This window comes from Phalacrocorax aristotelis, chromosome 18 (assembly GCF_949628215.1).
Source record: "Phalacrocorax aristotelis chromosome 18, bGulAri2.1, whole genome shotgun sequence".
Classification (NCBI taxonomy): domain Eukaryota; kingdom Metazoa; phylum Chordata; class Aves; order Suliformes; family Phalacrocoracidae; genus Phalacrocorax; species Phalacrocorax aristotelis.
The window spans coordinates 12,748,611-12,762,820 of record NC_134293.1 but is presented as its reverse complement, the minus strand read 5'-3'; the positions used below and the strand labels follow the sequence as shown (position 1 = coordinate 12,762,820).

Genomic DNA, 14,210 nt, shown 5'->3' with positions numbered 1-14,210 from the left:
AAGAGGGGAGTGTGTCCTCCCATCGAGGCATAGAGCATCTCACTAGGAGAGGAGCAAAGCCAGGAGATGGTCTTGCTCAACCCAATTCGTCAGCCAACATCACCTATTGAGGTGCCCACAGAAGGGAGGGCTGTGGGACACGGCAGAAACTCCAGGCTGGATCCCACCCACCGAAACGTTGGTTGTGTCATGTCCCGAGTCATCCCACCGCCTCTCACCCCTCCTGTGCAAGGAGTAGCAGCGAAGGTCCAGCTTCATGCCGTGCTGCATGTGATCCCCACCACCCGTTACCCCAGCATAAACCCGGGTCACTGGAGTGAGGAGATGCTCTGTGCTTTGTGGGGAGGCCCAGGTACATCCCTGGACACCCACAGCAGGTACCACAGCGAGCAGAGCTGGGGCACAAAGCCTTTCCTGGGACCACGGGGAGGAACAAGCTGCACCAAAATACAGCTCCCTGCTCCCCAGGCGGGCTGCTAAAGGGGTTAAAAGCTTTGCCTGACACCTGCTCCACACGTCCTAGCAGGATGGTAAAGACCATGGCAAGTTCCAGCTAACAGAATGAGACCATAAAATTCAGCAAACTCAGAAATACCTACCTTTGCCCTCTCCAGACACGTATTTACCTCCACAGAAGCAGTCAAACCTTGCTGACTCTGCTGGAACGTTTCATTCCCATTTGTGAAGTGCACAAAGTCTTTCTGTCTGGGAAAACACAAGGCTTCCACCAGGTCACGGACTGGGAACGGCTCCACCAGAAGAGATCACTTCTTAAATGACTTCATAAACTTATTCAATGCAGAAGTCGTCTCTTCTGGTGCAGCCATTCCTAGTCTACATTGACTTCTTCAACACAGAAGTCAAAAAGTCTTCCACTGCCTCCACTTCAGCATTGCCTTAAGACCATGGAAAACCTTCCCACACCACTAACCGGTGGCATGGGACTTTCGTTGTGAGCAGTTCTGAGGGCTGTAGAGCCGGACTGGGTGGCCCACAAGGAACACCTGAAGACAGCACACCTGGTGCACACAGTAACTCAGGAGGCTGTGTAACTTGGTGGCTCAGGAGGAAATGGACAACCACGATGCCCACAGACCAGCAAGGGTGAGGGCCAGCACCAGTGTGACCTGCTGCCACTGAGATGCAGAAGTGCCGATCAGTGCTTGATTCAGTGGATTGCAGAGATTGCATTTAGTCCACACCTGGATGAACAGTGACCTTCACCAGCAGCAGGTTGGGGACCTGAGGGCCACATCTTGCTTGTACAGAAGATACAAATTGCCTTTTGCAACCATACCCAGAGCCTTCCCGCACGCAGATCATAGAATCACAGAATGTCCTGAGTTGGAAGGACCCACAAGGTCATCAAGTCCAACTCCTGTCCCTGCACAGGACAGCCCCAAATTCACATCATGTCTCTGAGGGCCTTGACCAAGTGCTTCCTGAATAGCGTCAGGCTTTGTGCCGCGATGCCTCCCTGGGGAGCCTGTTCCAGGGCTCCACCACCCTCTGGGGGAAGAGCCTTCTCCTAATGCCCAGCCTAACCCTCCCCTGGCACATCTCCCTGCCATTCCCTTGGGCCTCATCACTAGGTCAGTGAGGTCTATCGCTGAGGTCTCAGCATTCATGCCATCACCCTTTTTCTGGGCTCTCAGGGAGGAAGGACAACTCCTGGGTGTCCCTTATGTCCTGGCACAAGCACCTTGCAACCCCATTTGCACTTACATATTCTTGTTCACTTCATGTGAACACAATGACTGGAAAACACTATTTTCCAGACAGCATCTGCTAAATCAAATAAAAAGCGATGCCATGCACTCTCTAGAGAGCGCTGAACTGCTCGCATGGAATAAAAAAGACAAACGGTAACAATAAATAGCAAGTCTCCAGCCCAGCCCTGGCGAGAGAAGCCTCTTCTCCCAAAGGGTCTGTTTGTTTGCTGCAACTTGCCTCTTTTCTGCATTGTAAATATTTTAACGTGCCCTCCTCGGTGGCAGTGCCTCCGCTGCCAGCCCAGCTCCGGCAGCACTGTGATGCTGGCTGAGGGACTGCACCATCCCACACAGTAACCGGGTCACTCAGCAAAGCAGCAAACGTGGTGGAAAACCGGGTGGTGAACACCAGACCACAGGAGACCCCCATGGAACAGAAACCTAGATGCCTCTAGGAGCATTTGGGGCAGCAGCACCACAAACCCACCCAGGAAGGACACAGGCTGATGCTGTTAAATTGGGATTTATTGCAATTGCATCAAGCTGGCTACCAGTCAGACTAGGTAAAAATAGCATGTAAAATTATGAAAGTCCTGGAATAAAGTAACCACAGCGTCAGCAGTCTGATCTGCAAGCATGCTTAGCAGAGTTTTGTTAGTTTGCTCAACAGCCAAGAAACAATCAATCTTTTCCACCTCAAGACTCAAAGGATGGCAGATCTGGGCAACTCCTCAACCTCACAACCTGAGTTTCACGACAAAGCCATAAAAAAAGCCTGGTAACCTCACTATGAGCTGCATAAAGCTGAATGAGCTCTGGAGCTACCTGATTTCTCAGTTACACAGCTTTTGCAGCCACCACGCTGATGCTTTTTGCATTGGTGGGAACAGATAATGCAAAGGTGTCCGCTTGTCTCAGCACCAAACCAGCACGGCCAGCTAAAGGCAGCAAGAATGCGCCAAGCCCTGCAGAGGGCACAGGCTCCAAGGGACAGCTGATGGACATACCCACCTCAGCGCCTGTGGTGTGGACTGGCATCACCTGGGAGCATCTCTGTGCTGGACTGAAGATGGTGTTGGAAGCCATGGCCAGGGTCATACCCTACAGCAGCTGCAAGGCTAAGCCCGTCCTTGTGGTGCACCACCAACCACGACCACAGACAAGCTACACCACATGCTCTCCATCGGCGTGAAACTTGTCAAGCTGCCAAAACATCCCACTACAGAAGGGAACGAAATTCTGCGGTTAAAAAAGGAGGCTCCATGTGCTAAGGCACAGTTTTAATCTGAACGGGGGTGGGGTTAGGCTGGACACAGGGAAGAAATGTTGTACCATGAGGGTGGTGAGACACTGGCACAGGCTGCCCAGAGAAGCTGTGGATGCCCCATCCCTGGCAGTGTTCAAGGTCAGGTTGGACGGGGCTTTGAGCAACATGAGCTAGTGGAGGATGTCCCTGCCCATGGCAGGGGGGTTGGGCTCGATCACCTTAGAAGGTCCCTGCCAACCCAAACCACTCTGTGAGCCCATGATAAAATATTAAATGTCTGCATAGGCCTTTGAGCAAGTAACCTCACCTTTTGTATGTAGACCAGGGATCATTTACCTTCCACCGTGATCAGCCCGGAACAGCACACAATGTATAATTAGTCCAGCCGTGGGCTGGGACTCACACATCCGGGCTAAAATACTGGCTGTGCTGCTGTCACCCGGGGAACAGTCTGTCCCCAGGAAGTTTTCTTATTTTGTGGCTGTACAAAATAAATCAGGCAAGCTGGTGGCAGAGATTAGGGCCAGGATCCAGCCCTTCCTCCAGCCCTTGTGCTGCTGTGTGACCCCCCTTGGGACACTGGCCTTGCGTCCCCACTGCCACGGCATGAGTCAGCCCCAGGGGAAAGCGGAGAGGGACCGAATCCCTTTAGGATGGAGGGGTTTTAAGTCGATTCTCTGCACCCCATGCCAGCACTCAGCCCACAGGGCCGAGCCACAGGGCTGCCCGCAAAGCCTCCTCTCCTGCCTGCAGCAGGGTGTCCCTGGGGCAGTCCTCACCATCACTGCTTGCTGTGTGCTGAGTATGCTTTTTAAACAGAATTACCAATATTCTTATTTAAAAGTACCTTTTTTAATAAAAAAGAACTTTTTTAACATTACAGCGTTAGGTTTGTGCAAGAACAAGCCTGCAAAAATGTGGCAAATTCCGGCTCTAAGAACACTGCCCCTGTTCTTGCTTGTTCTGAGCTACCAATAAGTCAAGTCTTCCAGCTCAGAAATACATGTGTCTGAGGACCCGGGCATCTGTTGAGCTCAGGATCTGTGCAAAGGTCAGGGCAGTCATTTTAGCCCACCAGCCAGAAAAGGGAATGAGTTACACAGCCGAAGGTGGGCGATGGGATGAGCACGGGCACAGCATTTGGGTGTTGGGGCTCATGCCTCAGTGCCTGCGTGACAGACTGCGCTGGAACAGGCAACGCTCAGCCTGGTCCCGTGTCACACCCATGGGATGATGCGCTGGGAGCTGCAATGGGCACCTTCTCCCCATCCTTCAACCAAAATTGTCCCTCCTGCAGCTTCAGCCCCTTCACTTTGATCCCTCCAGAGGTTTTTTCCCCTGGCAGAGCAAAGCGGGGATGAGCCATCCCCTCCACATGACAGGCACCTGCTTCCCACCTGCCCTTCCTCACCATTCTCCCTGAGCTCAGGGGTCACTGCCAGTGCCGGGGGAGGACACCACACTCAGTCCAGAGTCCTCTGATAGGGAATTTGGTAAAAATAATCCACCTGGCTGGTTGCTTCTCCCCAGCTCTGCAGGAGGATGGAGTGAAACAGGCTGAAGTTCAGAGGGCAAGACCCCCTGTGCTCATTAATGCAGAAAGCGCTTGGCGGGGAGCCCTCTCCTAACTGCAGAGCCACTGAATTACAACCACCCTGGCTCACATCATTCACGCTGATCTGTATTTTAAAGATGGGATTTTAAAGAGCCTCCTGTAGCCATCAGGGCAGCACGTGCTGAGCAAGGGCAAACAGCTCCTAGGGCAGCAATGTCCCCCAACCCTTGGCAACCCTGCCTTCCCGCTCAGCCTCCAGCATGATTTGCAGAAAAGTCCCCCCATGTCTCTTGGTGGTCCAAAATCATCACGTCCCTGTCTAAAGCAGCCCCCTGGACTTGGTGGCAGACGTCCCTCACTTTCAGCGCCAAACCTATTTATCCTCCTAAGGCTCAGCTGCTTCTGGAGTCCATCATCAGATTAAAAAAGTAAGTTATTCCTGCACTTATTTAAAAAACCCCAAACCCCTCCATCCCAGATTGCACTAAAGAAAAAAGCAGCCCCTAATCTGGTAAGAGACAAACTATTTTCTTTCCCCAAGGATGGAAACAAGCTCCTAAGAGGGACTCGCTGAAAAGAGACAAGATGACTCATTTCTTCGCTGCTGAAGCTGTATTCAATCCCAAGCACCTCTAATTCCGATTAAAAGACAGGAGACCAAAAGCATAGGGGTTCACACAGCACAAAGCACAAGATCTCATTTTCCTGGAGATGAAAGAGCCATGAATTAATCCCTTGTATCACCTACTCCCCCAGGATAGGCTCAGTTGCCTTCAGCCCTCGCTCCCCGCAGCCAGGAGCTATTTTTTCCTATTCTTGCTAGTGTCAATATGTTTCTTTAAATATCTTTTCAGAGAGGCTATATATATAGCCCCTCTCTGGTGCTTTGAAAGGAGCCTCATTTCCTGTGTAAGAACTGAAGTTCTTGGCAAAGCTGCCAGCGGCTGCAGCATCCGAACCACAAAAATTGTTTTTTTCAGTAGTAAAATGGTATTTCCTCCACAACAGTGAGTCGTACCGAGCTGGGTCTCATCTGAAACCAACAAGGCTGCTGTGGATGGGAGATAGGGTGCCATAGTCCCAATTATGTAAATGATGGAAAAGGGATTATTTGCATTAATAGCAGTGGTCAGGCTGCAACAGTGCCCAAAGGTGGCACAGCCCATTGCAGGGACCAGGATGGGCACAAAGCTGCCTTCAACCTGCATTTGGGTGTGAAAAATTTTGGTTCCCACATCAAAATGATTTACTAACCACACTAGGGGAGGGAAAAAAAATCCCATTTCATTTGACATCATTTTGTGCCTTATACATTTTCTCCTTCTGCACGGTCTCTACATGCCTGGTTTTTGAGAGGGCTCTTCCAGCAGCAGAGCAGAAAAGAAAACAGCTTTCCAGCCCCTCCAAAATGGTGAGATGGCTCACAGATGCTCGGGACCTTAAAAACCTTTCTGAGGAGATGTGACATCAACTGCATTCAGCAAGCTGCATCTCCCCACTGGGAAGCCCCGAGATGCAGGGTTTGACACCCCTCTGCACCACGTCGGGGACTTCTTATGATAGAAGCAGCAATGCAGACAGAACAGCAATCGCCTTCTGCTGCAAATATGTCTTTCTGAGGTAATTTCTGAGTCATAAATTGCTTTTATTGCTAGTCCAGCAGCAAAAACACAGCCCTAAGGACCCAGCATGCAAACATGCAAAGGTGGTAGCCATGGGCAACCCAAGCGGTCCATGTTTCTCTTTGCTATTTGTGATTTTCTCAGAAAAAAACCCTGCAGTCAAAGAAGATAAAGTGCAAATTTTTAGATTTTCTGGAGGAATTTTAAACAAGAAGTGTCTTCACATAACACTCATCACTATGAGGACAGATCATCCTTGGGATTGTCCCCAGTGCACAAGTGCACAGGGACCCTGACGGGCACGTAACCTTGGTACAAGGCACCAGCGCGTCTCGTGGCACAAAGCCCCAGCAGATGCGAGCTCTGGGGGACAAGCACAAAACTTCTCTCCCCCACCACATCCCCAGGCCCTGTCTCTACAAGTGCTGCATGGCTGTCCTCATCAGTGGGACCCAGCACAGCCTCCAGACTGGGCAGCCTGCAGTGGTTCGGGGCATGATGGCTCACAATGAAGCACAGCCGGGGCATTGGAGCAACGCTCAGGACTGGGGAAATACAGGAGAATGATGTTGTCGTCTTTGCAGGCCAGGAGATGACATGCAATCACAATATGCTGCTTTCCTGCCACTCAGAAGCAACAGGGGCAGGAACAAAACCTGGTGCTCAGTGCACATCCTGCTGGGACTCCAAAGACACTTCCCTCGTCTGCTTTCTGAGCACATTTGCTCCTCTCCAGTGGTTGGTTTCCTGAAAGAGGGAAGGGGCTGGTGCAGGAACAGCTGAGCAGAATCACACCAGGTCAGGAACGAGACTGTCCCACACCATCAGCTTTCCAGGGGCCAGCTGGTGCCTGGGGATGCCATGCACCATCTCTGTGAGCCTGCAATTCTGCCTGCACTGATGCCAAGTGGCGCCTGCCCTCGCTGGCCATGTCCCCGCTGGGAATGAATCCCCACAGTGGATGTTGTCTGTCTCGATTTCAGCAAGGCTTTTGACACTGTCTCCCATAGCACCCTCACAGGCAAGCTAAGGAAGTGTGGGCTGGATGAGAGGACACAGAACTGGCTCAGCAACAGAACTCAGGGGCGCGATCAGTGGGGCAGAGCCCGGCTGGAGGCCTGTCACTAGTGGTGTCCCCCAGGGGTCTGTGCTGGGTCCAGTCCTGCCCAACGTATTCATCAATGACCTGGATGATGGGATAGAGCGTAACCTCAGCACGTTTGCTGTTGACACCAAGCTGGGAGGAGCGGCTGATACACCAGAGGCTGCGCTGCCATCCAGCGAGCCCTGGCCAGGCTGGAGAGCTGGGCCCAGGGGAACCTCAGGGAATCCAACATGAGCAAGTGCCAGGTCCTGCCCCTGGGGAGGAACAACCCCCCGCACCAGCACAGGCTGGGGGGGACCTGCTGGAGAGCGGCTCTGCTGGGAAGGCCCTGGGGGTGCTGGGGGGCAGCGAGGTGACCCTGAGCCAGCACCGGGCCCTTGGGGCCAAGGGGGCCAGCGGTGTCCTGGGGTGCATGGAAAGGAGTGTGGCCAGCAGGGCGAGGGAGGTTCTCCTCCCCCTCTGCTCTGCCCCAGTGAGGCCACGTTTGGAGTGCTGTGTCCAGTTCTGGGCCCCCCAGTTTAAGAAGGACAGGGAACTGCTGGAGCAAGCCCAGCGGAGAGCTGCCAAGGGGATCAGGGGCTGGAGCATCTCACTTATGAGGAAAGGCTGAGAGACCTGGGTTTGTTCAGCCTGGAGAAGAGAAGACTGAGGGGGGATCTCATCAACACCTATAAATATCTGAAGGGCGGGTGTCAGGATGATGGGAATAGGCTCTTTTCAGTGGTGCCCAATGACAGGCCAAGGGGCCACGGGCACAAGTTGGAACATGGGAAGTTCCAGCTAAACGTGAGAAAAAACTTAGTGTGCGGGTGCCAGAGCAGTGGCACAGGCTGCCCAGAGAGGCTGTGGAGTCTCCTTCTCTAGAAATATTCAAAACCTGCCTGGACACGTTCCTGTGCCCCCTGCTCTGGGTGTGCCTGCTCAAGCAGGGGGGTTGGACAAGATCTCTGGAGGTCCTTTCCAACCCCCACCATTCTGTGATTCTCTGAATGAAGGAAAATTCCCCACGTCAGTCCAAAACACAAGTGAAGAAGCAGCACAGCCTGGCATTTCACCCTGGTCTGCATCCTCTGTGCCCCACAGAAGTCCTGTGTCCTTCTGACTCCATTTTCACCCTCAAGACCTTGGTTCATCCAACCTCTGAACATTGGACCTTTGCCAAACCAGCCAAGCAAGTCAGCACAGAATGAAATTCGGTCTTCAGTACCATCATGGCACAAGTATGTCTGCTATGGACAAATGCGTTCAGGAGAAGGGAAGGGAGACCCGAGGAGGGAAGATCCCAGTGCACCAACCTAAATGAGGAGGTCTTTAGACCTTCCCTGCAGAGCTCTGACACCAGGACATGCTCCTCAATACAACAGGAGAACATGCAGGACATGCAAACGTCAGACTCAGATATTATGTGAAATACAAACATTTATCTCAATGTGTGGCAGAATTGATGGTTTTCCTCCTCCCTTGGTGACCTTTGCTCTGTCCAAAGATTTGTTCTACCAAGGATGAGGCAATCCGCAGTGATGAATCACAGCAAGTGAAACACCAGCAAAAGGGAGACAGTCACTGCAACACTCATCCCCTCCATGGCAGTGATGCACCCTGTATGGCTGTGCATCTGCAGGCAGCAGAAGTGCAGGATTTGGTGTCCCCGTTGCTCAACTTCCCATGAAAATACCAGCACTGATGGCAAAAGAAAAGGGAAGCCCTTGGCCATGCGCCCAAACCAGACAGCCCAATCTCCGTGGTTCTCACTGAGCAGCTCTCGCCCAGCGGGCAGCGAGGACACGCAGCAGCACAACAGCAGGGACACCATGTTTTGGCATGTCCTCCAGTTTCTCACATTTGCATCACCAGGTAAGCCGAGACAGTTGACCGACCATGGGAGAAGAAAAGAAGCCACTGAGAAATTTATTCCCATTTGTCCCCGAGCCAACAGACAGACGTTGTCAGGGCAGAGCTGTTGTGCGATGTGATGACCACCACAAAAGCATCACACCACCAGCATTTCCCACCATCGTGCGAGTGTCCCACTACCAGAATGTCCCACCACCAATGGAGTGTCCCACCACCCGACCTTCCCATCATCACAATGTCCCACCACCACCACAGCGTGCCATGACCACCAGAGCTTCAGAAGGTTTTTCCAAGCACAGTCTCAAACCACATCAATCGGGTGGTGCCAAACCCAAGCAGGTGTTATTCAGGCTCACCAAAGGCCCATTTTGACACGCTTTTTGCCTGTTCAGGCTCTTTTAGCCAAAAACAGTCTTTCTGGTGAGTGTGCTGCTGTCATAAGACAGGCAGGTCTGGAGGCAAGGAGGGAACAAGCCTGTGCATGCAGAAACACTGGTGAAATCTTCATGTTAAAAGGCCATTTAACATATTAAACTTTTCTTAAGAAAAGTCACTTTCAAAAAAAAAAACCAAACCCAAAAACCCTCAAACCACAAAGTTTCTGTTAAAAAACTCAGAAAGAAGAAGTTCAACAAAAACCATGGATGACCAATGCGTGGAAGATCTGAGAGGTGCCTGGCAAGTTCCCTAAACTGGAGAGAAAGAGAGAATTATGTGAAAAAAAAAAAGGGAGGAGGGAAAGGAGTAAGAAAGGAAATTGCACAGAGCTGAACACACAGAACGAAAAGCCAGGCAGGGACTGAGCTTCTAAAAACACATGCTGTGTCATTTGCCAGCAAATCACCCAAGGAAGATTGAATTCAGCTACCACGGACGCGGCAGGCGATGCTAGGGCTCGCGGTGCTGGGTGCTGCGTGTGCCGCTCCTCCAGCCGAGGCCACCGCCCCCTCTGCGTCTGCCTGTCCCGGGAGAGCAGCGGCTCTTGGGGAGCACGTGGGAGCTTTGGGGATCCCACGGGGTCATTTGCTGACACACAGGACCAGGCAGGCAATTGCACACACAGGCTAGTCCCAGTTCCACCTCTGGTGCTATAAATAATTGATTTTTGAGGTAACTTGAGCAAGGAAGGTAAGAAGACTCCCTGTGCATAATCTCACATGCAACCTTAAATCCTGAGGTTTCTCTTTCTGCAAAAAAATCCTCTCAGAGCTGATCGTTGTATTTTCATTACTGAGCCCTCACCACGTGCCGTTCCCTCTCTGGTCTCATCCAGGTCCTGCTCCCTGCCCGCATCACTCCCAGAGTGGCTGATCCCGCTGGCCACCACCTCTGCCCCTCCTCCTGCCTCAGTTTCCCCTCCTCTCCCACAGCAGGTCAGGATGGCACCGCTTTGCCTTTACTTTCCATCCCTGGATGCAAGGCAGGGGCGAGCTGTCCCCAGCTCCTCCTGCTGCCATCCACCCCTCTTCGCCCTCCCTGTGGCTTGTCCAGGCACCGCCCCAGCTGCTTCCAAGCTGCCCTTTCCCCAAATAGCCAGCTTTTTACCCCAAAGCACACCTGCTGCCCCCCAGCTCTGCCACCACCTTCTGCACAGGACATCAGGCTGTCACTTAAAACACAGGTGAAGGGCAGAAAGGCCCCATCCAGACACTCTGGGTGCTGCTTGAAAAGCACACGGCCGCTTTTCAACACATCGGTGCCTCTTCCCAGGAGCCGCCCGCAGGGGCTGTCCCTGTTGCGTGCCCTGCCCGTGCCAGGCGTCCCTGAGCGGCTCAGGAGGTCTCTGGGGGGTAACACCCACTGGGGTGAGTGACCCAGCTCACCACGCAGCCGCGCCGTCTCCCCTGCGGCCGCCCGGGAGACAGAGGCTGTTGCGTCCTGAGGGAGCCTCTGCAGAGGGGACACAAGATGGAGCCCGGGGCGGAGAGGGCGCTGGCCCGGGCACGATGCCTGGCTCCAGCTGCGCTGGCAGGCCGGACCCCACCAGCAACCCAAGCCGGGCAGTAAGCACCCCCTTGCCGGAGCCGGGTTTGCCCCTGGCCCCACAGCCAAGGCCGGGGGTGATCCCCAGCCCCCGCCAGCAGCCCCAGCTCAGGCAGCGGCTGGCGGGAGGGGCCCAGGTGGAGCAGCCAGGACTGGGCCCAGGTGCCCCTGCCCCCCACTGCTCCCTTGCTGCCCAGCAGGGCAGGGCTCAGCCACAGCCCAGTGGCCTGGCTGGCCCTGGGGGGAGCCAAGGGGACCCCAGCCCCAGCCCCATCCTCATCCCCTGCCAACCATGGCAACCCTCTGCCCCCCTAGGTGGGGCTGGCTGGCTCTGCCCACGCGGGCCAGCCCCGCCCACTCAAGCAATCTCCACCTACCTGCAGCAGCTCCGCCCACTAGAGCCAACCCCACTCACCTGGGCCGGCCCCGCCCACTCAGGCCAGCCCCGCCCTCCCAGTCAGCTCCCGCACACCCAGTCAAGCTCCGCCCAGTTGTGCCAAAACCAACCTACTGGCCAACTCGAGCTAGCCCCGCCCACCCGGGCTGCCCCGCTCACCCGCGGCTCACCTGTCTGACCCCGCCCACTCGAGTAAGCCCTGCCCACGTGTAATAGCCCCGCCCACGCGGGCCAGCCCCATCCGATCGAACCAACGCCAGCTACCTGGCGGCCCCGCCCTCCCCGGGCCGGCCCCGCCCTCTCGGGCCGCACCCCCTCCCCTGTCGGCATCACCCGCCCTACGGCCCCGCCCCGCGGCCCCGCCCCGTACCTGGGCACGCTCGAAGCTCTCCCGCTCCGCCTCCAGGCCGCCACCGCCCGCCCGCCGGCTCAGCACCTTCGGCAGCGGGTTGGACACCTGCTTCATAGAGCTGCTCACTCGGTCCATGGCCCCGCCGCGTCTGCCGCCGCCGCCCCGGCCGCGCCGCGCCGCGCCCTCCGCTCCCCGCCGCTCCGCTCGGCGCCGCCGCTGGCCGGGCTCGGCGCCATTGGTCCGCACACCCGCCACTCACGCGTGGGCACGCCCCTCCGTCCCCGTCTCCACCCCGGTGTCTCCACCCGCCGCCCCGCCCCTTCGCTCTAATTTGCCGCCCCCCGCTGCCACTCGGGAGGAGCCCCGCGAAGGCCGGCCCCGAGCCGGCTCAGGCGGCCAGCTCACGTAACGGCCGCCAAGATCACTGGTTCTGTCGGACGCCACTCAGTGCCAGCTCCCGCCCCTCCGAGAGAGTCCCGCCCTCTGTCCCGTCTTTAGGACCCGCCCTCTTAGCACCGCCCTTTCAGCCCTATGGTCACGCCTCCCTGCCATTGCCCTGTGATGATTGGCCTCTGCGCCTGCCGCTCACACTCCGCTGCCCCTCCCCGTGCCTCGCCCGTGCGCGGCTTGGCGCCCCCTGGCGGGGAGGGGGGGCGCCGCTCTGGGCCGGGGCCGTGGTTCGAGCTCCGGGATGGGCTCCCGGAGGGGCTGCGCCGTGCCCGGCCCGGCCCCGGGGCTGAGCGAGCTCCCCGGAGCGCGGGGACCTGGTCCCGAAGGGCTCTGAGCTGCGGCCGGAGCCGGCCTGAGGGGTCCCGCCAGCCCGGGTGTGCGGCCTGCGCGGCTCCCGCTGCGCCGAGGCCCTGCCCGGGGCCGGCGGCCTGAGCCCGGCCCCACGGCAGGATGCGGCCCCTGCTCTGCCCCGCAGCTTGGCCCAAAGCGTGTTCGCGGGCCACGGGGGAGCGCGACGGCGTGTTACACCGGGGGTTACGGGGAGCCCCGGCATGCGGCCCCCATCCCCTCCTCTCTGCCACAGGCTTGGGTCAGCCCCTGGGTCAGCCCTTGGGCCCTGTGTGGCGGCTGGGCCCAGCTGAACCCCAGCATCCCACCGAGCAGCGTTGGCCCGGCTTCGCACAGCGTACGGGATGGATTCAGCGCCGCTTGGGGCCAGGGGGTTGGGGGAAGGCACTCCCGGGGTGCCAGTGCGGAGAGGGTGAGTGGAGGTTGTGCAGGCCTTTGCCTTTGAGCCAGCCGAGCTGCGTGTGGGGAGCTCTGGAGGGGTGTGCGCGTGGGCAGGAGGCAGCTGCGGGCGCCACTGGCAGAGCAGAGCAAGAACAGGTCATTTCTCTGGTACCATTGGCAGAGGGGGGGAAAATGGTTACAGGTGTCTGAAAAACAACGGAAGAGAAGCAGGAGAAGGTTTTAACTTCCCCTGAATAGCTGGCGGGTTTATAGCATGCTGCACAACCTGATCTGGGCTCATGTCTCCGGTCCCTCTTCAGAGACTTGTGTTAGGGCCCTTTCTCAGGCTGGCAGATTGCTGGACTATGGCTGGCTCCTGCAGTTTTCACCAGGAATCCCATCCCACTCTGGAGGTGAATTTCCCACTGGGACCTTTGCCAGAACTGGAACATTTCTGCAAAATACGGACAAATCAGCATTTTTTGCAAAGAGACTGAAGCTGTCTAAGGCAGCTCCCCAGTTAATCCCCGACAATGGCAAAGGGTGCTGTGCTGGGGTCATGCCAGCTGAGTTCCTGAATCCTTAGAAGCAGGTCACACAAATCAGTGTCTTTGCTTCAGGTGGGGAGTAGCTGCACAAAACTGTCCTGTCTGCCGCTGCCAAGGGTGATGGGGCAATCTGGGAACAACTGTTTAGGATGTGGGTTGTCAGGAGCTCTTGTGCAAGCAATTCTCCCTGCATAACTCACTTTTGTGGCTTATTTCTCAGCTGAAACAATTGCCACGCAAGCACCTTCCTGCAGCTGCCTAGTGGGACATGGGAAGAGGCTGTTTGTGTGATAGATCTCTCCAATCTCTGCTTTGGATATCAGATTCACAGCTGATGGGAAATGGCCTACACTGTGCAGCAAGGCCATGTCCTCCCACACTGGCTTGTCTCGACTCCCTGTCTGCCTTCTCTCTAATGTACTTTCTGGAACCCTGCCTCCTTCCTTGGGGCTGGTCCCAGAGGAGGTTTAATGGGTTTAATTCAGCCACTATTGCAGCAAGGTGATTAATAATTGAAGAAATGAAGTAATTGCTGAATAGAGATGAAGAAAGAATAGAGGAGGGCATTTGACAAACGATAGCAAGGTCCTTGTGATCTGCTTACCTTGCCCACCCCTCTGCCTGGCTGAAAGCATC

At 55.8% G+C, this 14,210-nt stretch overlaps 1 protein-coding gene across 2 annotated transcripts in view; it reads right to left on the bottom strand.

Annotated features, from left to right (window-relative positions):
- Positions 1-12,067, bottom strand: part of HIP1 (huntingtin interacting protein 1) — a 52,849-nt gene extending 40,782 nt beyond the window's left edge. Inside the window, exon 1 of one of the 2 annotated variants that reach the window (XM_075112708.1) lies at positions 11,866-12,067. In XM_075112708.1, coding sequence (XP_074968809.1) covers positions 11,866-11,982 — 117 coding nt within the window. In that variant the 5' untranslated portion in view covers positions 11,983-12,067. The remainder of the gene's footprint in view (positions 1-11,865) is intronic. The other variant, XM_075112711.1, reaches the window with a different exon arrangement.
- Positions 12,068-14,210: the final 2,143 nt, after the last annotated feature.